The following is a 21,890-nucleotide window of genomic DNA, read 5'->3' as shown; positions in this document are numbered from 1 at the left end:
TGCGCGCGTGTGTGTACGTGATCAAATTCTTCACATATTTGTAAAGATTCTCTTAATGTTGTTTGGCTTGTCTTAGCAGATATTTACGAGGGCATGGCTGGGTTGGGTTTTGACAAGCTCCACAACTATACCTAATAGAGGATCTCAGCTGAGAAACATCCAAGGGGACACAAACTGTAGGCACGTTGGGAGACAAGCAGAACCTCAACTGTCTTTTCCAGTCCAGCTTGCTTTCTCCCCGAGTTGTTTAATACAACCTTTGTGTCTTGCACGTCTCAGGCCATCTTCGCTTATTCTTCTCTCCACACAGGCTACTCTGCCAGCTTTCCTTCACATTCCATCTTCCCTACTGCCATTAGGACTAATTCCAAACTCTAAAACTGCTTTACAAGGCACTTTTTGATCTGGCCTCTGTCTCCATCTCCAGCCTGATTTCTCCCTTCCCCTATCTCTAACTCCCTCTCCTAAACTTTCATAAAATAAAAGAATAGGCCACAGTCTCTTGCTTCTAGGCTTTTGTCTACAAAACTGTCCCTTTCCAAAAACTCTTCCCCAGCCCCTCCTCACACCTCCTTGTTCATACTCCTCTTTCAAGTCTCAAAACAGATATCACTTCCTTAAAGACCTCCCCTAAGCCTCAGCACTTGGGTGTTTCCAAGAGTCCCTGCTAATTCCTGTTATCACAGCACTTTTCAACATTAATTTAAAAATTGCCTTGTTAGCTTGTGTGTCTTTCCCACTAGACTATAAACATTTTGAAGGCAGGAACTGTGTCTTATTCTCGGTCAAGTACACACCATCTGGCCTACCAATAAAATCTGTTTGGCACCGCTAACAGAGAGCTTATAAAACGCTATTCTGGGAAGTGTGCACCTTGGGCAGGAGTCATCTAACTTATCGTCCTGTTTTCTTGTGTTTTTGAGAATTCCTTGGACCCTACCCCCTTCCTTTAAGACCTTTGGCCTCATTTGGGATGCTAGGAGAAGGTGGTTTTCCTCATTTGATCAGAACAACATTTTACATGATCAGTGTACTATTATTCATCTTCCTCTACTTATTTTACTGCTTTTTAAAACACCATGGAAGCAGTACCCTCCTTTGAGCGCCAAGATGGAACAACATCTAAGATGCCTGTCACAAAACTCCATGGTAATCTATGGAAGAACTCATGCATATTTCTTTCTATTTTCCAAAACTTTTATCAGATTCAGTCCTGGCTTCATTTTTTATTTTTTTAAGCTAAAAAAAGAGAAAATGCTACTGAGCAAATCGGCCTGGTAGTAGCTCTTGTGAAAGCTGCTCAATTAGAGTTCAAAAGACATGGCCCTAGAAGGGTTTCTTTGAACTTCACATAGACCTAGACTTAGACCAAAAACCAGGCATGAGTGGAAGGAAGCTTGGAGCAAGAGTCACCTTTCTTCCGCTAATTGCTCATCACCACTAACCACAAAAATCATCACTTATGCTCCTAAGAGGGAAGGGATCATTTACTAAATCACATAATTCTGTACTCTTGTTGAGTGAAATTCATTTTACACAGTGAAAACTGGGAGAGCACCACACAAATGTTGACTTATTTTTCCTAAACTGAACCATCCCGTGTTTGAAATTAATCTTACATTAAGATTTTCCTCTGTGAAGTCGATTCCACTGGGTTCAGCTCTCTTCAATAGGAGTCAAACTCCACTGGCAAATTTCATCCTTCCTACACAGTGCATCTGTGTAGGAAGGATGGTTGAGGCAGAGACTATGAGTAAATCTGCTTATGCCAGCCTTGAATTTGAACTGTCACCTCAAGATCCTTCAGGATAACTCTTCTGCCACCCTGGTACCTGCTGTCAGAACTTTGGGTGCACACATATTGCCTGAAGCTCAACACACCTACCCTGCTCTACCAGAAAATAGCTCTCGCCTCCTTGCATCTTGTTTGTTACAGATGCTACTTATTACATGCTTGTGGATATTTACAGTACATTCAACTCAGCAAGTATTTATCAAGCACCTACATTACAGACATGAAAAAAGAGACAACAAAGAGTTCTGGACCTCAAGGAGCAATGCCGGGAAGCTAGGTAATTGCTCAATGATATCTATATAAAGGGGAATAATAAACCTGGTGGTAGATACATTGACAACAGTTAGATAAACCCACCAGGAGGGCGGGAGAGATGACTAAAGACTTCATCAGTGCTTAACTTGTCTTCTGCATGAAACTGTAGGCCTTTTGAAAACGAGGCCCTGGAATCTTTACTTTTCTTCCCTTGGTACCTAGGAAAAACTCTGCTTATGTGGATAGTTAAGCGGGACTCCTGACAACATTTTCCTGAGACTTTTTCCATTTATTGACTGCTAGGTTTCTCAACAACTTACAATAGTACCTCTTTCTTCTCAAAGCTAGGACTCCTTGTTCTCGATTTAATGAGAAGGAATAAAACACAGAAAATTGCGCTCAGGTGGATTCTCACAGAAATTTTTATTTCTAATGGCCCAATGTAATCTAAGCAGAGAAGATGGATTTCAAATTCCACGTCTTTAACTTGTTCACAGATGAACACTGCTGATAAAGTATTGGGTATCATTGCATCTTAAGTTCCTAAATTTTGGTCTGCATCCCAGAATCTAGTTTCAAATATAACCAATTACTGAATGGATATGGGTTTCACAGAGACCCTCACAATCTGGTCAGAAGGCACTGAGATGACTAGGGGTCTCTTTGAAGCTGTGTTATACAGTGGATTAAGAGTCAGTAGATTTGTGCCACTGAATAATGCTTCTCTTTACAAGAGTCAGCTAAACTCTCTTGGCTCCAGCGTTCCCATCTGTAAACCAAGGAAGCTGGAGAGCTCTCAAATTCTATGTTGGACTTGAAATCCATCCATCCATCCATCATCCAATTTCTGAACGCCAGCAATGTGCAGGAGCTGAAACCCCATTAGTGTAGTTTTCCACATAACGCTATTTCTTACCTGATCATAGTAACGCAGGTAATATTTCACAACGTAGTCCACCAGATTAATCCCATTATCCTAGGTTTAAAAGAGAAGCGTAAATGAATATCATTCACATGAGACTCTGCCATATTAGATAGTCAAAGAGCTGAAACCTCACTTTGTAACTCTAATACTTTTAATTTGTGATACCTGGTCCTAATTCTGTTTGAGACTGGCGAGACTGTCCTCTTTCCTCCTTGTCCCATTCATTTTTATGGCATCTATACAAAGAAATGACACTACACTCTTCCTTGGGGGGGAAAAAACCCAAAGAGGTAATCCATAAGGCCTCTGAGGCAATGGCTAAGACAAGCACCAGCCAACCAAAAGACTGTCTCAGTACTTTCAGGCATAAAGCCAAGAAGGGAGGGGGTAGGGGAGTGCTAAAGGGAACCAGAGAGTAGAACAGAAGACCATCCCTCCCTTCCCACCTTTCAAAAAATGTGTGTTCTTACTGGCGTGAAAAACAATCAAGGCGGCTTAAAAGGAACACCCTGCCACTTTATGACCCTGGGACTCCAGGGGAGAGCAGGCCCTCCCACAAGGCAGCCTTTGTGTCTTGTTCACGTGGGTCTAATTCTAATTTGCCTGTGTGTTTCCCCTCCCTCCACGCCCCCTGCCCCCCCAGGGGACGCCTAGATATGGGCTGGTTGTTTCTAAAGAGGTCGCTCTGCAGGGTGTGGAGCCAAGTGATAATCAGGCTCAGAGGGTTTGACAGTAGACCCCCAGCCCAATTGTTGTGGACCAGAGAATAATTCAAACGCTCAGCTCCCTTGGTGAGTCAGCATTGCGCTCTACTTAGGAGTGAGTAAATTACAAGTAGCTAACACCAAATTCAAGCAGACTCAAGCCTTGTGCTATGGCTACTACTGTACGCTATCTGCTTTATTCTGCTCACGGCAGTTCAACATCTAACTGTGTGCTTTCGAGCAAATGAATGTTGGGGATTTTGTCATCAAAAGAAGATGAAACATGAAAAACCTGTCTTTATTCAAAAGAAAGCAAAGAAAAAAACTGTACTGTTAGGGGGAGGCTAGAGATGAACGGAACAACCAGGTACACTTTTTTTTAAATTGAAGGTATACAAGGAAAATAATGACAGCTCACAGACCTTCGTTATGAAAAATAAATAAATACCCGACTTTTGACGTCCTTGAGTTTGGGCAGAATTTCTAAGCTATATCCATCTGCTTGTCCCCGAGTCCTATTTCCTCCATTCATATAGTTTCCAAAAGCCAGAATGAGAGCCAAAATATCCTTCACACTCTTCATTTGCAGCAAGCCCTGGGAAGGCAAACACCAGTTATTATGCGGCTGAACTCCAAATGCACCTATGTCCGTTCAACAACAAATATTCACTGAGCACTTGATAGGCTGTTTGCTGGCCTGTTACCAACTGGACTTATAGTTGGTGAAATGGAAAATACACTTCACTAAGCCATAAGTGTCTTAAAAAATATGTTAACAGCCATCATCTTTTTATCCTTTCAATGAATTACGAACTGTGCATGTTCTAATACTGAATATTAAATATTAGTTTTTATATTTCTATTTGAGCCAGTTTTATTTTTTAAATACTTATTTTAAAGGATTTAGAAATTGAAAAAAGACAGTTGTTACAGTTAGGCTTTGTATTTGACGGCTTCTAAGTAGGAAGGTGTTTAAGATCATTTCAGGATCTGGTTTTGGACTATGTATCTATATAAACAGCACAGTTAAATGTAGGGTAGATACAATAGCAAGCCTATACTTCCTTATCCCTGGAAATAATCCTCAGAGGTGAACTACAGAATCCTCAGAGGTGAATACAATAATGTATTTCAAGGTCATAGGCTATGTTTATTAAGTGTTTGCTGATTTGTCTATTAACTTTTACTATTTGTCTATTAATTTCAAGCTGCTTGGGGCTTTCTTCAGCTCCCCATCTCATTTGTTTTTCCTCTCTCTCTCATTCTTTTGCTCCAAGTGCAAACTTTCAAATTGATACTTTTCCCCTTCTCTACAGTTTTAGTCGACTTTATTTTCCTTTATTTTAGGGTAAAGAAAGAAAACCAAGTGCAGCTCTAGGACGACCTCTGCTCCTGCCTTGTAGGGCGTTATTAGAGGGTGTATATTATATACCTTGGTAATATTTAGGCTTTCTTTAGTGAAATCTTTTGTATTTTAGAAGGAAAAAACCCCATGCCTTCAGATAAGCAACTAAACATTACAGTATTTGTGGAGGATCATCATGTGGTGAAGGACGTGCGTCATTGGGAGAAAAAGCCACGTTCAAGAATTTAACCTTATAACGAACACCAGTGTGGTAAAGCCAACAAAAACTTATCGGCCCATCACTCATTATCATAATCATTGATTTCATTTATCAAGTCTCTAGAATATTTTTATTTTACTATGTAAACACATTTCAGATGATCCAATGCTTGGTCTAAGGCAAATCTCTTTTTGCAATCTAGACAGTCAGAATGGAAAACACACTATACTATTTAGGTTGGTTTTAAGTGGCCACATTGGGAGGTATTTGGAATATGTGAGAAGAAATCTGTAAAAGTGTCGTTTTTTTCTCCCTCTTTCTCCTCTGTCAATCTGCATCTCCTTCTTTCTTACTCACTCACCTGCATGCACGTTCACACGGGATAATCGTCACAGTTATACTCAGGAAAACACACAATCTTAAGTCCACAATATTTCTGCAAAGGGACCCGAGTTGATCTTTCCCACTCCCCACTCCCTCCTTTACCCCCAAGGAGGGCAAAGCTGTCTTTGAATTAGACAGCAAACATACCTTAGAGGCTCGTGTGATGATCTCTACCTTTCGGTGCACGGCAGTAATGCCCTCAGAAAAGACAGATCTGAAGATTATACACTGGGCACGTTCAGCAAAATTAGGGATCTGGGCTAACTCGTGTAAAAATCTGTAAAAATTAAGAATGAATCATCTGACTTCACATATAATAGCAAGGAAAATAAAAAGACAGCAGAAAGAGATTCGTCATGAGAGCATTCCTTGTTTGACAATGTTAATTGAACAATTAAAAAGGCATCAAATAGGCAAACTCAGGGGACTCCAAGGGTATGTGCTCTATTGTTGACAACAAAGCCACTTTTAAAAATGGGTTTCTATATATCACCTCACACCTGTCAGAATGGCTATCATTAAAAAGAACACAAATAACAAATGTTGGCGAGGATGTGGAGAAAAGGGAACCCTCGTACACTGTTGGTGGGAATGTAAATGGGTGCAGCCACTGTGGAAAAGAGTATGGAGGTTTCTCAAAAAAAAAAAAAAATATAGAGCTACTATATGACCCAGCAACTCCACTCCAAAAAAAACAAAACAAAATCCAAAAAAAACAAAAACACTAATTTGGAAAGATACATGCACCCCAACAGTCACAGCAGCATTATTTACAACTGCCAAGATATGGAAGCAACCTAAGCATCCGTTGACAGATGAATGGATAAAGAAGATGTGGTATATGTATATATACATACACACACATACATATACACACACAATGGAATACTACTCAGCCATAAAAAAGAATGAAATTTTGCTATTTGCAGCAACATGGATGGACTTGGAGGGCATTAGGCTAAGCGAAATAAGTCAGACAAAGACAAATACTGTATGATATCACTTATATGTGGAATCTAAAAAATACACCAAAATAGTGAATATAACAAAAAAGAAGCAGACTCACAGATACAGAGAATTAGTGGTTACCAGTCGTGGCGGGAGGGGCCATATAAGGGTAGGGGAGTGGAAGGTACAAACTATTGGGTATAAGATAGGCTCAAAGATATATTGTACAATGCAGGGGATATAGCCAACATTTTGTAATACCTGTAAGTGGAAAATAACCTTTAAAAATTGTATAAAAAATTTTTTAAATTTAAAAAAAAATAAAATGGGTTTCTATAATGGTGAGCAAACATATGGTGTATAAATTAAGAACAGAAAGTTAATGCAAGTACACTGAACCATGTGAAGCTATCTGTCTCTTGCCACCCAAGTAAGACTAAACCGAAATGGAAAGCATTAATCTTTAGTGTTTGAAAAAAAAAAAAAATACACAATAGATTCCCTTTATAATGTAGCATTCTCTAATGGTGTATTAACACGGGCTAAGTAAGGGGAAGACTTGAGGCAAATGTCTATAGACAAGTGAAAAAATAATCTCTTTCTGAAGTTAGATTACTATTTTTTTTGTTGTTCAAACAATTATAATAATCTATAATGATTCTATTCTGCAGGTATTTGTTTACTTTTCCACAACAACTTACCTACACAGACAGGACTTCATAGCTCCATGCTTGGAACAAAGGAGGCACTCATTAAGTGGGCACAATCTAAAGTTTCTTAAAAACTATGGCAAGACAGATCTTAAAAGCTAAAGGTGAGTACTGACCTACACACAGAAACTCACTGTCTGAGCAGCTGGGCACTGGTGCCCTTTGCAAAATTAAGTTGGAAGAGCTACATATCCTCTAGGCCAACCACCCGAGGTAGGGGTATACACTAAAATGGATGGAAAGAGTTGGACATGAATTCAGAAAAGGAGAGAATCCACTAAAAGCTTTTAAATCCATTTGGGGGTTGAAATGATGAATAACTGATAGTTCTGAAAGTCTTGGTCAAACCATAACATCATTACCTTGACGTTTTGTAACCTCTTACCAAGAATGCTTTTACCTAGGAGCAAAGCTGGAGTCCCCTTCTTTCCATAACCAAAGAAATTTCCTTAGCTAATACTCTGCGCCTCTTTTAGGGACACTTGGGTTTTAATAAGATTCTAAAAATCAGCTGTTTTTCTTATTTATCCTACAACCAGGTCATAATCCTTTTTTTTCTAAATGACACTGAGAGGAAGCAAAGAATGCCCATAAAAGAAAACATACCTTTGCTTTAAGGTTCTGTAACTCTGATTATTATGAAAACCATGTGATGGGATATAAAAGTGGAAACCCAAAGGAATTCTGAATTAGGACAAGATGAAAAAATTACACTCTACATGTGAATTGTTTCTTTGTAAAATTAGTATTAAACCATTGATTCATTTATGACTGAAATCAGGGGTATCACCAGTTCTCACAAACATGAGCAGTAAAAAGCTTGTGGGACTGGAGGCATTTGGTCCTGTAGTGAGTCTTGGGAAGTTTTACTTATTCAGACGCTGCTGAGAGCTACCTCAAGTGTAGCACCCTGCATTTCTCCCTTTCCAAATGCAACCATGAAACACTATTCCCTAAGTAGGACCCAGATCCCTGAGTGGGTACACTTCCTCGTTTAAATGAACACAGTGAGTGAAGAATTGATGGAGAGAATATACAGATCAACACCCCAGCTTACCAGCAAGGTCTTAGATGAGAAGAAGGAAATGCTGTATAAACAATTACTTATAACTAGTCTCCAAAAAGGAGGTTTAGGACCAACATGAGGAGATGAGCCCATAGGCTCAAGCAATTTGTGCTACCCAGAAAAAAGAGTAAAATAGAACTACAAGGTTCCCTGGGATCAAAACTTTACTGGAACTAGGGCTTGCACTTGGAAGGCTCTCAGAAAATCTTAAAGACCCAATGTTCTGTGTATGGAGAAGGGGCCGAAGCACATATCCAGAGTTGGAGGTGGGGAGGGAAATTCAGAAATTTCACAATACTTTTGGATAGAACTGTAGAGAATGTGTCACCAAAAATACCAGAGCATCACTCACCAAGAATTTTAGCGTCTTTAGATGTGTATGAAGCATTTACAGTGTGTCGGGCACCATGCTAAGACCTGAGAACAGAATTTAACTTAAACACAATTCCTTCTTGATCACCTGAGAAATAAATCCACAGTTACCACGAGTGTGATGAGTGCTCTCGGTGATGGGGCCTAAAATAGGAGCTATGGAAGCCATACGCAGGGCATCAAAGTCAGAGCCCTGGAGGGACCATGTCAGCCAAGGTCTCCGGGAGCCCTCTGGTCCTTGTGCAGGACACATGTAAGAAAGTGCCAGCGAGAGCCTGGACAGGCTGAATGATATTCGTGAGGAAAGGTGAGAAGAAGCTAAAATGGGGCTTTGTGTTCTAAAATAAAGAGTTCAAGCTTTTTCTGAATGAATGAAGGGTTTTAAACAGAGGAGTGACACTTTCAGCTTTTTGTTTTAGAAAATCGCCCTTGCAATGGCTCGGCTGATTGATTGGAAGTGATAGCAGATCTGAGGCTGGGAGCGGTTGGAATACTCTAAGGGGGAACGAGAGACGGCCTGCAGTGTGGATGCTGAGGGGCGAATGGTGAGAAAGCGACTGAGGCTGCCAGACCCAGTGTAGCTGACCCATCCCACGGGATGCTGAGAAGAGTCCAGGATGACGTGTGGGTTTTGGGCCTGGTCACCTGGTAGAAGGTGAAGATACAACATACTAGAGAAGCAAATTTGGGAAAAACAAAGTCTCGAGGAAAGCACCATTTCCCATTTATCTGAGAAAGTACCAGAAGTACAGATTACCTCAAAGGCTATGAAGTGTCTAATATCTTATCTCCCACGTGTGGGTTTTATACTCTACCCAAAAGGGCAAGGGTAAGCACTCTTTTACACATCCCCAAGGAGAGGGTCTTGGGCATTATTAGGCCATGGTACTTATGAATATTTAGGGACTGATTTCCTTTTGGACTACTCTAACTTTATACCCTAGGGCCAGAGATAGAAAGGACTAAATACCCCCAAAGAGCCACAGACCAGGGACCTTCCTCTTCTTTCCTTAAGGCAGGCTGATCTTCCTAGGACGGACCGTAAGTACAGCCGATACATAGCAGAAACATTCTGCACCTCACAGTACGTGGGTCACACATCCACAGCAACTCGGCTGTCAGGTGGATTGATGCAACGGGCCCACTGTTTTCAAGGGACTAACATGTGGTTTATCATTCCTCAAAGCCCTGAATGATATCATTCAGGGATCCCAAGGCAGCTGTGGGCCTCAGTGGAGCGTCCCAATAGGCTGTATATGGTGTCCTCACTTTAGGCCACAAAAAGCCTAATCACACATCAGGCCTAATCAAACCCAGTAGAGCCTCCCCTCACCTCACCACCATCCCAAGGAGAGTGTGAACAGAGTTGAGGACCATTGCTGAAGGGAGTGGTTCTCAGACAGCCTGGTCCCAAGCAGATGACACCTCTGCGGGAAATGACTTTCTAAATCTGGCCCTGCGGCGCAAGAAAGCTGCTGAGGGGAGTGAGGAGGCCAGCCTCTCCAGGCTCTGATTTACAGCCTGGGCACCACAGGAATCTTAGGAAACTGCAATGCTGAAACTATAAGCGATTCATATTTTCCAGCATGCAAAACATGCTTAGAGTCAACTCACTTGGAACTAATGGCAAATCAGTTGCCAGAAAACCAGACTCTGGCATGAATCAAACAAATGCTACACTGTGCAGGAGGTCAGGAGTAAAGGTGAAAATCACTCAGCCCTGGAGGCCCTACCTCTCTGGGCCTCACCCTCTAGCAGCTGAGCCCAAGCATATCACCAAGACAACATGACCATCTTCTTTGCTGTCACTAAGAGCTTAGCATGCTCAGGAAGCCCTTACAATGACCATTTACAAACTTTAAAAACACTCTTCCATCCAGATCATTAGTAGAGAAAGCAGGAGAACTTTAATAAGTCATCTGTTAATTACCTGCTGCCATTATTCTGTGTCCTGGCAATTAATCTCGAAAAATAATGCTAGAAAGGCATTAACACAGGAAGGAAAAGGGGAACCCTTCCAGGAGCAGGGACCCACGGTTCATTTTACCAAGTGGGCCATTCCATAGTTTAGAGCAGGGGTTGGTGAATTACAGTCCCCAGGCCAAATTCAGCCCATCATTTGTTTTTGTATGGCCCATCAGCTAAGAATGGTTTTCACATTTTTAAATGGTTGGAAAAAATCAACCATTTAAATATTAATATTAATTAATATTAATCAAATATTAACCAGAATAATATTTTGTGACATGTAAAATGATATGAAATTCAAATTTCAGTATCCATAAATAAACTGTTATTGGCACACAGCCATGCCCATTTGTTTAGGTATTGTCTGTGCTTGCTTCTGCACAACAACGGTTGACTTGAGTAGTGCCAGCAGATTGCAATGGCTCACAAAGCCTAAAGTACTTACTACCGGGTGCTTTATAGGAAACGTTTACCAACTCTGGGCTTGGAGTATCATTGCTTAACATGGCATAGTTGGCACTACCCAAATGCTTGATATGCCCTCTTGTCCCTGTTATGGACTGAATGTCTGTGTCCCCCCCAAATCCATAAGCTGAAATCCTAACCCCCAAAGTGATGGTAATAAGAAGTAGGGCCTTTAGGAAGTAATTAGGTCATGAGGGTTGAGCCCTCATGAGTGGGGTTAGTGCCCTTCGGAGAAGAGACACAAGTGCTTGCTTCCCCTCTCTGCTCTCTGCCACGTGAAGACACAGAGGGAAGTTGGCAGTCTGCAGCCTGGAAGAGGGTGCTCACCAGAACCCAACCATGCTGGCACCTGGATCTCAAACTTCCAGCCTCAGGAACTGTGAGAAATAAAATTCTGCTGTTGATAAGTCACCCAGTTTAGGATACTTTGTTATAGCAGCCCAAACTGACTAAGACAGTCCTCAAGTACTCCTCATGGCCTTGTGTCTAAATATCCCATTATTAGTCACTTCATTTTCGGTCATCAGCACCTTAGTAGGAATGAATTTATGATATTAGGAAACAAGACTTGGGAGTGGACCACAGGATGGGTCGGGGTGGGGGTTGGTAAGGACGGGGGGCTCAAGTCAATGGAACAGAAGGGCAGGGAAGTCCATCTGCATTGATTCACCATATTTCTAGGCTTCATGAACTAACTTTGGGTGTGTGTTGGGGGGAGAGCCCTGGCAATATGCTCCATGTGAGAGCCAGTCATCTAAGGGTCCCCAAATTATCATAAAGGGTTGTCAATAACTGAGTAAACCTAGAAATTCCTCACCCAGTCATTGTAAGATGTTTTTTCTGGACCTCAATACCCTGGCATCCAAGGGGAGTGGGGCATTTTAGAGGAACCAAGGGCAAGGTGTGAAGGTTTCAGTATAAGCGACTGACCCTTGAATGTCTCTGGGGCTGACTTGTTACCCTAAACCCAGTCAATGTCCTCTTTGTTTCCTATTCCTTGCCTCATCTCCAGGTTGAGAAGCACAGCCTGCACTGGGCAGGAAGCACTCAAGGTAGCCACAAGCTAAGTAGCCCTCTGTCCACTCGGGACCCATCCCACATTCTCACAGAGTCCTTAGGGCTGCGGAGCCCCAGAAGGTTATCCATGGTTTGTAGACCCCAAGAGCCCCGCCAAGGACAAGAGTCACTCAGTTATGCACTAGAGTTCTGGGCTTTCAAAGTGTGTGGAACACCCCAAACTAGAGAGCAGACACCTCCAGATAGTGACTGGAGAGAAGCACAAGCACATGCAAAGGGAGGATGAAAAAAGTCACATCTAAATTGGGCAGAGCAGGTAGAGAATCTGGGGAGAAAGCTGGCACCTTCAGGCTACATTTACTGGATACGATATTTCGGAAAATCAATTTGAATTCTGTGACTCTGACATCATCCCTTTTAACTGCATCAGCAGAACCTTAAACAGAGCAGTAACCTCTCCCTTCCTCAGTTACCCTTTGGGCCAGAATGTTTAGTCTAGGAGGAATTAACAAGTTGCTAGGACAAAAAAAAGGGGAGTCACGAGGGGTGGAGTGAGGGGTTGAGACACGCTATCCAGCAGCACAAATCTCCCGGCTGCCTTTCCCAGCAGTCAGGTCATTCTGCTGCACGCAATAGGTCATGGGAATGACGCTGCTGTGACTTAGCTTGGCACAGTTGAGATCTGGTTATTCGGAGCTGGGAGGCAGGAAGATAGGGACGGCCCCTCTCCTTTTGTTAACAGAAAAGTGTGTAAGCATCCTTACTGCTCAGGTTTATCCAGTAGCTTCAATTCTTCCTCTTTGGATGTCTCATAATACTTTCTTATTTTAACGAGTTCATCCTCTTGGGCTCTCTGTGTTGAAATAGAAACAAAACACACACAAAAAGCGAGCAATGAGAATCGGTCTAAAGCAGCGTGTCTCAGAGTGTGGTCTCTGGACGAGCAGCATCAACACCACCTGTCGCTAGTTAGAAATGCCCATTGTTGGCCCTACCCCAGATATAAGACACTCCAGAGGTGGGGCTCAGCAAGCCCTCCAGGTGATTCTGAGACATGCTAATGTTTGGGAATTACCGGCTAAACTAGATGGTCATAACAAGTGACCTTAGCTGGATACAGAAACCAGGACATTTGATTGCTAACCTTTGAATCCCCTGCGTCTTTCCCTGTAAGACAGGGTAAGGGTCAAGTTGTCCTTAGCATTTGCTTTCTTCATCCTCAGAACCGAACAGCCCTCCTAACTTACGTAGGCTCCTGATTTTTAAATTTCTGGTTAGCAGGTTCTCTCTGTCTGAATTTTCTAGGCATTCGTTGTCTGCACCACTGATTTTGGCATTTAGTCTCACACTTTCTCAATTTGCGCAACTATGTCAGCTGTATGTAGCTTACCTCTACTGTAAGCTAACAAGTACCAATCATGTGCACAGTCCTGAGCCCGAGGTAACAACTAAAAGCATCCTAGAAGGCACTTTGCCTTTTACAACGTCCTCCGACATCAAGTATTGCATCCTTGTTTTAAAGATGACTCCACCGAGGCTTACACTCAGTACCTGGCAAAGAGCCTGACTTGGAACACCTTTCTTCCACAATACCGTGATGCCCTCCAGGTATTCAACAAATGTGCCATTAGCTCCCGATGGCCTAGGACTTGTGCACCTTCTTTATTAACGAAAGCCTTCCTGATAGGAACATCCCATAGAAGTTCCCGCCCAGTCGTACCAAACAGTTCCTGATATATACAAAGGATGTAGAAGTGCGAAGGGAACTAGCAATCCCGCTAGGCTGGATTATCACACTATGGAAATTTTCTCTGAGACACTTAAGGTCCCAGGGGATCTAAGTATTGAAATGAAATCGTTTTTTGAGCTCGGTAATCATAGCATGCTATAGAGCTCCGGGTAGCTTCCTGGGAAATAGCATTACTTCAGTAAAGAGAACCTGTTTCAGTCTATGTTTTCAAATCCTAACAGAGTCAGCGAACCAGAACAGTTAACAATTATGGGAATTGTTGACTCTCCTGTGTCATTGTCTCAAGAAAGCCTGACAATTACGCTGGTTATCTCCACATATAATCCACATTTAAAGACCATATATGTGTACAGCGCTGTTTATTTTCAAAATACACTGCTACTGCTGCATATATTGAATTCTCTTTTAATACTCACAAAAATCATGTCGAGCCCATTATAATCCCCATTGTACTGATAAACAGGTTTAAGGAATTTAACTGGCCTGAGGCCTCTCAGCAGCAAATGGTAGAGCTCGACCTCAAACCTGAGAGTATCTCACTCTAAATCCAAAACACACACCCACCATCCTATACTATTTCCCACGATCAGTGCCGTCAGCTCACTTGGGCTAAAAGTAATTATGCAAGCTGGTAACAGCATCCCCATTCCTCAGAGGATGACACTGATGTACACCAGTATTAAGCTGGTAACTTAGCTTCATGCACCCTGATTACAAGCCACAGGGCTGGGCTGGGTTCCACGGCACAGAAGTGGCCTCCACATTGAACTGCCCTCCCTTGCAAAAGAAATCTACTAACCCAGATACCACAGTGGGGGGTCAAGAACCTAGTGCTTCCCTCCTGCTCGCTCTCATTTGAGCTTGCATTTCTGTGCCTTAATCTCTTCCACGCAATGTCACAATTCCCACTGCCAAAGAACATGAATGGCTCAGTGACTTTTCAGGTGGAAGGAGTCACATATAACCATGTTGTAGATATTAACTTTTTTTTTTAAGTTAGTTAAGATACAAAAATCTTTGGAAACTCTGGCTCCGTAGGTGTTTGATACTCACGTTTTCATATAAGGCCGCCAGGGTTTCCAGATCAACCACAGAATCATCCACGTTAAAAATGGCTGCCGAGCCCCCAAAGAGAAAAAGAAAAAGGATAAGAGGTTAGATTGGACTCCCCTGCACTCACATTTACCCCACGTCTAGCTTCCAAGCAATATAACGTTGCCCCCTCTCACACAGGTTGTCTTTCGGCTCGTTCCAGCTCCCTTCCCTTTTGCACCAGGGGCCCTCGTGAAAGAAACCGAAATGGTTCCGATCACTGGCCTGAGCCTTGGCCCTGCCTGGTTTAATTCCTCAAGCTCTGCATCCTTTCTGCAGTTTAATTTAGGCTCCACAGGAGAAGTGTTTGTGCTTTAAAAGTAAATCAGTTTGTAGGTTTGAAACACAAGGTTAAATCTTTCTTCCCGGCTGGTAATTGAAGAGATTTAGTACCTGATGCACCAGAACTGACTCTTGCCCATTACCAGGAAGAGAGAGAGAAAAAAAAGACGATGTTGGCAAATTAAATGAATTCAGGCATGTGATTTCAGGCACCTTTCCATGGCCGCTGCAAACATCTTGTTTGGATTAAAGAGACAAGAAAAAGCAATAATTGCATCAATGGCAAATTAAGATTATGGAAACCTCCCATGAGCCAGTCTTAAGGCAAGTTCTCATTCCCATGGTTTTATTTGGATCCTACTTGCTGTTCTGTATGTTAAGTAAGTTATTTAGCTGTTAACTAATATGCCTGTGATTTCATCTAGAGAGATTCCTTCCCATATACACCAGCATACAAACATTGAGATTTTAAAGCCTTAATGGATTTGGCAATCAAAGTGCTTGAAATAGGCAGCTCCACATCTTTAAATAATTATTCAAAACTAATAAGGTTTGTTCCCTCAACCCCACCTCCCTTCCCTGACTTTACATTGTGAAATTAACCAGCACGCTAGTAAATTTTCTCCGTGGCAGGCTAATTAATTTTATTAAACCAACCAGTAATATTTAGAATGCCTTAAAATTCTGCTCGTCAACCATTGTTCTGTTCGTTGGCACTACACCACGGATTTTGGAGAAGGTAGGGATCAAGGTAAAGGGCAGGTTGCTTCCAAATTGTTTTGCGTCTTCTGTGGTTTAGAATCACATGAACCCCTTTATACAATCTTAATAAACTTAATTAACGGAGCTAAGATCATGTAACTTCACAGAACACCAAGAAATGTACTTAAAATTCCTTCATAGGCCACCTTCTCTAACTTAGAGGAATTAATCATCAAGCTATTCCTCAGCTACGTGGGGTAGTGAGAAAAGAGGTTAATATGCTAGTGACAAAGTCAGTCGTCTCAGATTCCATCAAGACAAAGGAAAATTACCCTTCTGAAAAGTCCAATCTGAAACCACAAAAGAAAAATGTCGTTTGAGGAAAGAAGGCAAGAATTTACCCTCCCAGGAACACTGTGTGTGGGGATAATATGAATTCACTAACTTATTAGATGGACCCGGCATTTTTCAATGTCTGATGCTTTAAAAAAAACCAAAAAATGGCCAGGAACAATGTCTAGTTTATGTAAATTCTAATAGTCTCCTATAAAAATCGGCCAACGGGAATGCGATAAGAAAAAGTAAAATTCTAAAAATAATTTATCAGAAACGTTCACTCCTAAACTAGGTACTGCACACGAACTGCAAGCTTACATATAATCAAGTAATCTTACCTAATGGGAAAGAGAATGATCTGTTGGCTTCCTTTCCTAGTGAGTAAATATTTGAGTTTCAGAAATTAATCAGTCTGGGTCCCAGATACACAGTTTGATGGGTTATACCCTCAGCCAATTCCCCCACAGTATGCTAGGAAGCAGAGGAAAACATGTAGGGAGGATGGGACTGGAGAACAAGCATGGGCTCTGGCGACATTCATTCGTTCATTCACCCAGCCCTTGAATAAATGCTTGTTGAACGTGCACCAAGTTCTAGAAACGGTTCTAAAATGCAGTGATTACATAAATCAAATGTGTGTCTGAGACGTTCAAAGCACTTGATCTCATGAGATTTATACTCCACCTTAGGGGACAGAAAATAAACAAATAAACAGTTACAGATAATGATATGAAGAAAGCAGAGAAATGAGCAACATGACAGAGGTTAATGGATGAAGGCTTCTTTGAAGAGGTGACACTTAAGAGCTGAGCAGGTCAGTTCTGTGAGTGTCTGGGAGAAAAGCCTTCCAGGGAGAGGTAAGTGCAGAAGGATATTTCTAATCCTGATGAAGGAACAAGCTCAAGGTTCAGAAAAAGACCGAGATGACTGCTGTGGAGGGAGCAAAACTTACTACGTGATCCTGGCAGGTTCAGCTCTATGAACCTCAGCATAGCCATAGAATGGGTCTAATTTCACTTACTGAAAACATTAAGTGAGGTTAAGATGTATGCTTGGCCCAGCGTATAAAGCATGGTGTGAAATCAGAATGGTACCTACAAACTGACTATTGTGATGTTAAATATACACACTGTGGATGTGTTTTAATGCTTGTTAATGTCTTATCTCCTTCAACATCTGGAAAGAATCATAGAAAGAAGACTGCCATTACTGAGTAGTTTGTGTTATAAATGAAACTTTCTAGAATTCTGGAGTGTTTCAGATAGGAGCAGTTGCAATTTAAACCCTTTTGGTCCTTCAAAACCCTGCTCGAGACCCAACTTCGGGAAGCATTAATAGAAAACTTACATGCACAAAAACTCTAATTACAAAAAATAATGTATCGAATGTCTTAAGGGAAATATAAAAAGCTAACCTTTGGGTCCATTTAGAAAGCTAACCTATTTTTACCTCTCATTTCCATCTTTCCCACCAATCCACGCTTCATCGTATCACCCAAGTTTTTTTTTGTTTTTTGTTTTTTTTTTAAAACACAGGTCTCAAAATTTTACTTGATGTTTAAAATACCTCAGATGTCTTTCTTTTAAATACTGGGTGAAGTCCTAAGGCCTTGGCCTGATTTTTAAGCCCATTCCTTTCCTAGCCCCGAGCTACACTTCTAATCTCATCCTTGGGGGAGGAATGGGGGAGAGGAAGAAGTAGACTGAGAGATTAATTTAGGGTCAACGCCAAGTATTCCACTGAGATTTCTCCTCTTCCACGAGGATCTTAAAAGTAAAGTAAAACTCAGTGGTGGAAGCAGCACTGTGAAGAGATCATCTGGTTGAGCCCAAGAGCTTAAGGAAATTAAATGATTTCTATTATTCCTACCTTATAGGGTGGCCAGGGAAGGTTAGGTTATTGGCCAAAGGGTTGAAACGTAAAAAGAGCCTAAGTCCTGTGACTCATAGGAGAGCTGTCTTGCATGTACATAATCCTGCCTCCTATTCACCATGAACAGTTTAAGTTCGTACACAGGGCCAGAATCCATACCTGAACATGCTATTCCCCAAATACGGGACAGTGTATTAGAGAATTGATTCTTTTTTTAAAAAATTTATTTATTTATTTATTTATTTTTGGCTGCATTGGGTCTTCATTGCTGTGCGCAGGCTTTCTCTAGTTGTGGTGAGCGGGGGCTACTCTTCATTGCGGTGGCTCCTCTTGTTGCAGAGCACGGGCTCTAGGCTTCAGTAGGTGTGGCGCACAGGCTTAGTTGCTCTGCAGCATGTGGGATCTTCCCGCACCAGGGATCGAACCCATGTCCCCTGCATTGGCAGGCAGATTCTTAACCACTGCATCACCAGGGAAGTCCCTAGAGAATTGATTCTTGAAGGCACTCACCATCAAACTTAGAAGCATCCCATGAACCCATTTAAGTTAATTGAAGATTACATTGTAGAAAGAAATCAGTCATTTATTGAAATATTTTTGGAGTTACCTAGGATCAGATAGCCCCCTCCACTTTGTACTTGTAAACGCACACTCTATTGCTCTTTCTCTCACACACACTCACAGACAAACACCCTCTTTACTGTAAAAGTTGAATAAGCAAATGCCAGCCTACACAATTCTCCAGTGCGCCTCAAAGCCCTGATACAGTAATTCCAAGTACTTCTAGCTGTTGCTTCCATCTGTATGGGGCTCATTATACCGACACTCCTGCAGGTGGTGTCAGAAAGGTGAAGTGCCAAATCCACAAAGGGGGGACCCCCAACAATTCATTGCTTCTGCGGTATCAATCATGGCTGGTGGTTTTTACTTTTATCTCCCTCTCTCCTTAGTTATCCCCACTCCCACTGTCAGTTCAGTTAGAATATTTCACCTACACTTCACAATATGTCGAAAGGAAGTAGACACACGCTGTGAAAAGCTGGTAATTTTATTGGGTTCCTTTACCTTTAAAAATCTGCTACTTGGTCAAGTCTGGTTTCTGGGCTCCTTTTTTGCAGGGAAATTGAGGCAAACGTTTTTATGTGGTCCTCTGGTGCCTGCTCTGTACTCCGAGAATTATATACACAAGGATCATTAGAGTAGGGTTTCGCCCATTAAGATATAATAACCGTCAGCAGGGACAAAAAGCAGATCAGTATCACAAATTCAAACTAACAGGCGCACATAAAAACTATGTGCCTGCTTAAGGCACAGGCACGGGGTCAGGGTCTTACACAATAGGTAAATTCCCTCTCTGGTTTGGAGACAGCTTTTCACAAGACCAGGGTAAGGAGAAAGAACCGGCAAGAATTCTTGCAGCCCTCCAGCCATTTTTAACCCTGAACGCTTTTCTATCCCCAAGTGCACCTCGTCCAAATAAACACAGGACAGCGTTTGCTGTTTTGAAGGACTTCTAATTAGCACAAAACAAGTACTTACTTCAGGGCGCTGTTCTTGTTGACAGAGGAACATCTTTGGGCAAGAAACACATGGCAGACTGAAGTAGGAAAGGCACACTCAGTCTGTTAGATTAGCCAAAGTAAACTTGGTCATCCAAGGTGTGGAAGATGTCACCGAAAGATGGCTGCTTTACCAGGCTTTGGTTGATGCTGGTTTTAAAAATAGCCTCTATTAGCCCATTGTATGCTTCTTTCTGTGTCCTTCAGTAGTTGACATGACACCTCTTCACAAGTGGGTGTATAAAAATCCTTTGCAAATGGACTAGATTTATTCTCAGCCCAAGAAAGCAAAGATGACTATTGGATTATCAATAGAAATTATTTTGTTCGGGCTTCCCTGGTGGTGCAGTGGTTAAGAATCCGCCTGCCACTGCAGGGGTCATGGGTTCGAGCTCTGGTCTGGGAAGATCCCACATGCCGAGGAGCAACTAAGCCTGTGCACCACAACTACTGAGCCTGTGCTCTACAGCCCGCAAGCCACAACTACTGAGCTCGTGTGCCACAACTACTGAAGTCCACGTGCCTACACAGCTCGTGGTCTGCAACAAAAGAAGCCACCGCAATGAGAAGCCCGTGCACCGCAACGAAGAGTAGCCCCCGCTCGCTGCAACCAGAGAAAGCCCGCACGCAACAACGAAGACCCAATGCAACCAAAAATAAATAAATAAAATAAATAAGTTTATGGGAAAAAAAAAGAAATTATTTTGTTAACATTGTTAGCTCCCGAGTAGCCAACATAAAACTCACCTGTTTTGACCAAATGACTGATATTTTTAGGGCTTGATAAATAATTTGTAAGGAAAAGAGAATGGAATGGGGAAAGTAATATGGAAGGCCTTGGGTTTTTTATTTTATTTCTTTTTTTTTTTTTTTTGGCCGCACCATGCGGCATGCAGGATCTTAGTTCCCCGAACAGGGATAGGATCAACCCGTGCCCCCTGTATTGGGAGCACGGAGTCTTAACCACTGGACCACCATGGAAGTCCCAGGCCTTGGGTTTTTTAAACTCTCAGGTGATCTACCCCTCAAACCTGCCAAAAACCAACTCCTCTAACCTCTCTCAAGAGAAAGGCAAGGATGTGGGGTCATGGAAGGAAGGAGCCTGTGGTAGAATCTGAAAGCTGAGGGAAGGCAGAGCGGGAATATCTCCCCACAGTCTCACCTCCCAACAACGAGGCCATCACTGAGAATGAAGACCAAGCTCGTGATGAAACTGGGCAAGAGGTGAAAAGAAGGGGGCTGGGCAGACAGGAGTGTGAATGGTGGAAGAACCACACAGAGGCCAGGACAAGAGCTGCACAGAACCTGCCCTGCTGAATACCCAAGTCTCTTCATGATGGCCATAGCTCTCCTATAGCCCTTCCTCAATACACCTCACTCTTTCCCTACTGACCACCATGTTCCTCCTCCGATTGGCACCAGGCACACCTGTGCAGACACAGGTACGGGCCAAGCCTCATTCCATGCATGTACCCAGATGAAATGCTGAGGGCAGCAATTATTAAGCAGCTTAAAGGCATCTCTGTGCACTCCACCAGAGGGTGGGAAAGTAGGCAGACCATACCGGAGATGAATACTTAATCACTGAGTAGCTAGCCTTTGTCCGGAGCTTCCTGTGAGCCAGGCATTGCTCTAAATGCTTTACATTTAATCATATGAGGTGGCTGTTACTGCTGTCCCAAGTTTTATAGGTGATGAAACTAAGGCACGAAGTCGCAAAGCATGATTTCCCAAGCTCAGTTCCATAACCAATGACAGGACTACGATTGTACTTCTTTTAGCCTTTATAAGTGTTAGACTAGAAATACTCACTCCACCTACAATTCTCACCACCTTAAAAAAAAAAATTCAGTGAACCAACTACCCACAACAGTCCATACAGAAACCTCTGCCTCTGAATGGCATCACATGCTTTTTACATCAATCGGCAGTCTCCCAGTGGGAACCACAGACAGCCCGTGCCACGAAAATGTCGTTTGTGTATTGTACAATCCATAACCTCACCGTTATTTAACTATTGCTAATACTTAATTCGATTCTAGTATGCTATCTTAATATATGTCATAAGACAAACTTCAATCTTTGTTAACTACTCACAGTTATTGACAATAATCAATCCTGTG

General features: G+C 42.2%; 1 protein-coding gene across 5 annotated transcripts in view; it reads right to left on the bottom strand.

Moving 5' to 3' along the window:
- The window catches only part of FMN1 (formin 1), a 452,412-nt gene that overhangs the window by 157,115 nt on the left and 273,407 nt on the right, over nucleotides 1-21,890 (bottom strand). For all 5 annotated transcript variants that reach the window (XM_082384941.1, XM_082384939.1, XM_082384938.1 and 2 more), the window contains 5 exons: nucleotides 14,978-15,039; nucleotides 12,939-13,027; nucleotides 5,776-5,905; nucleotides 4,128-4,274; nucleotides 2,967-3,026 (listed from right to left, as the gene is read on the bottom strand). In XM_082384941.1, the coding sequence (XP_082241067.1) occupies nucleotides 2,967-3,026; nucleotides 4,128-4,274; nucleotides 5,776-5,905; nucleotides 12,939-13,027; nucleotides 14,978-15,039 (488 nt within the window). The remainder of the gene's footprint in view (nucleotides 1-2,966; nucleotides 3,027-4,127; nucleotides 4,275-5,775; nucleotides 5,906-12,938; nucleotides 13,028-14,977; nucleotides 15,040-21,890) is intronic.

Source organism: Balaenoptera borealis (assembly GCF_965194805.1).
Source record: "Balaenoptera borealis genome assembly, chromosome: 3".
NCBI classification, from domain to species: Eukaryota; Metazoa; Chordata; class Mammalia; order Artiodactyla; family Balaenopteridae; genus Balaenoptera; species Balaenoptera borealis.
Note: the sequence above shows the minus strand (reverse complement) of the source record. Positions and strands in the feature narration are given on the sequence as shown.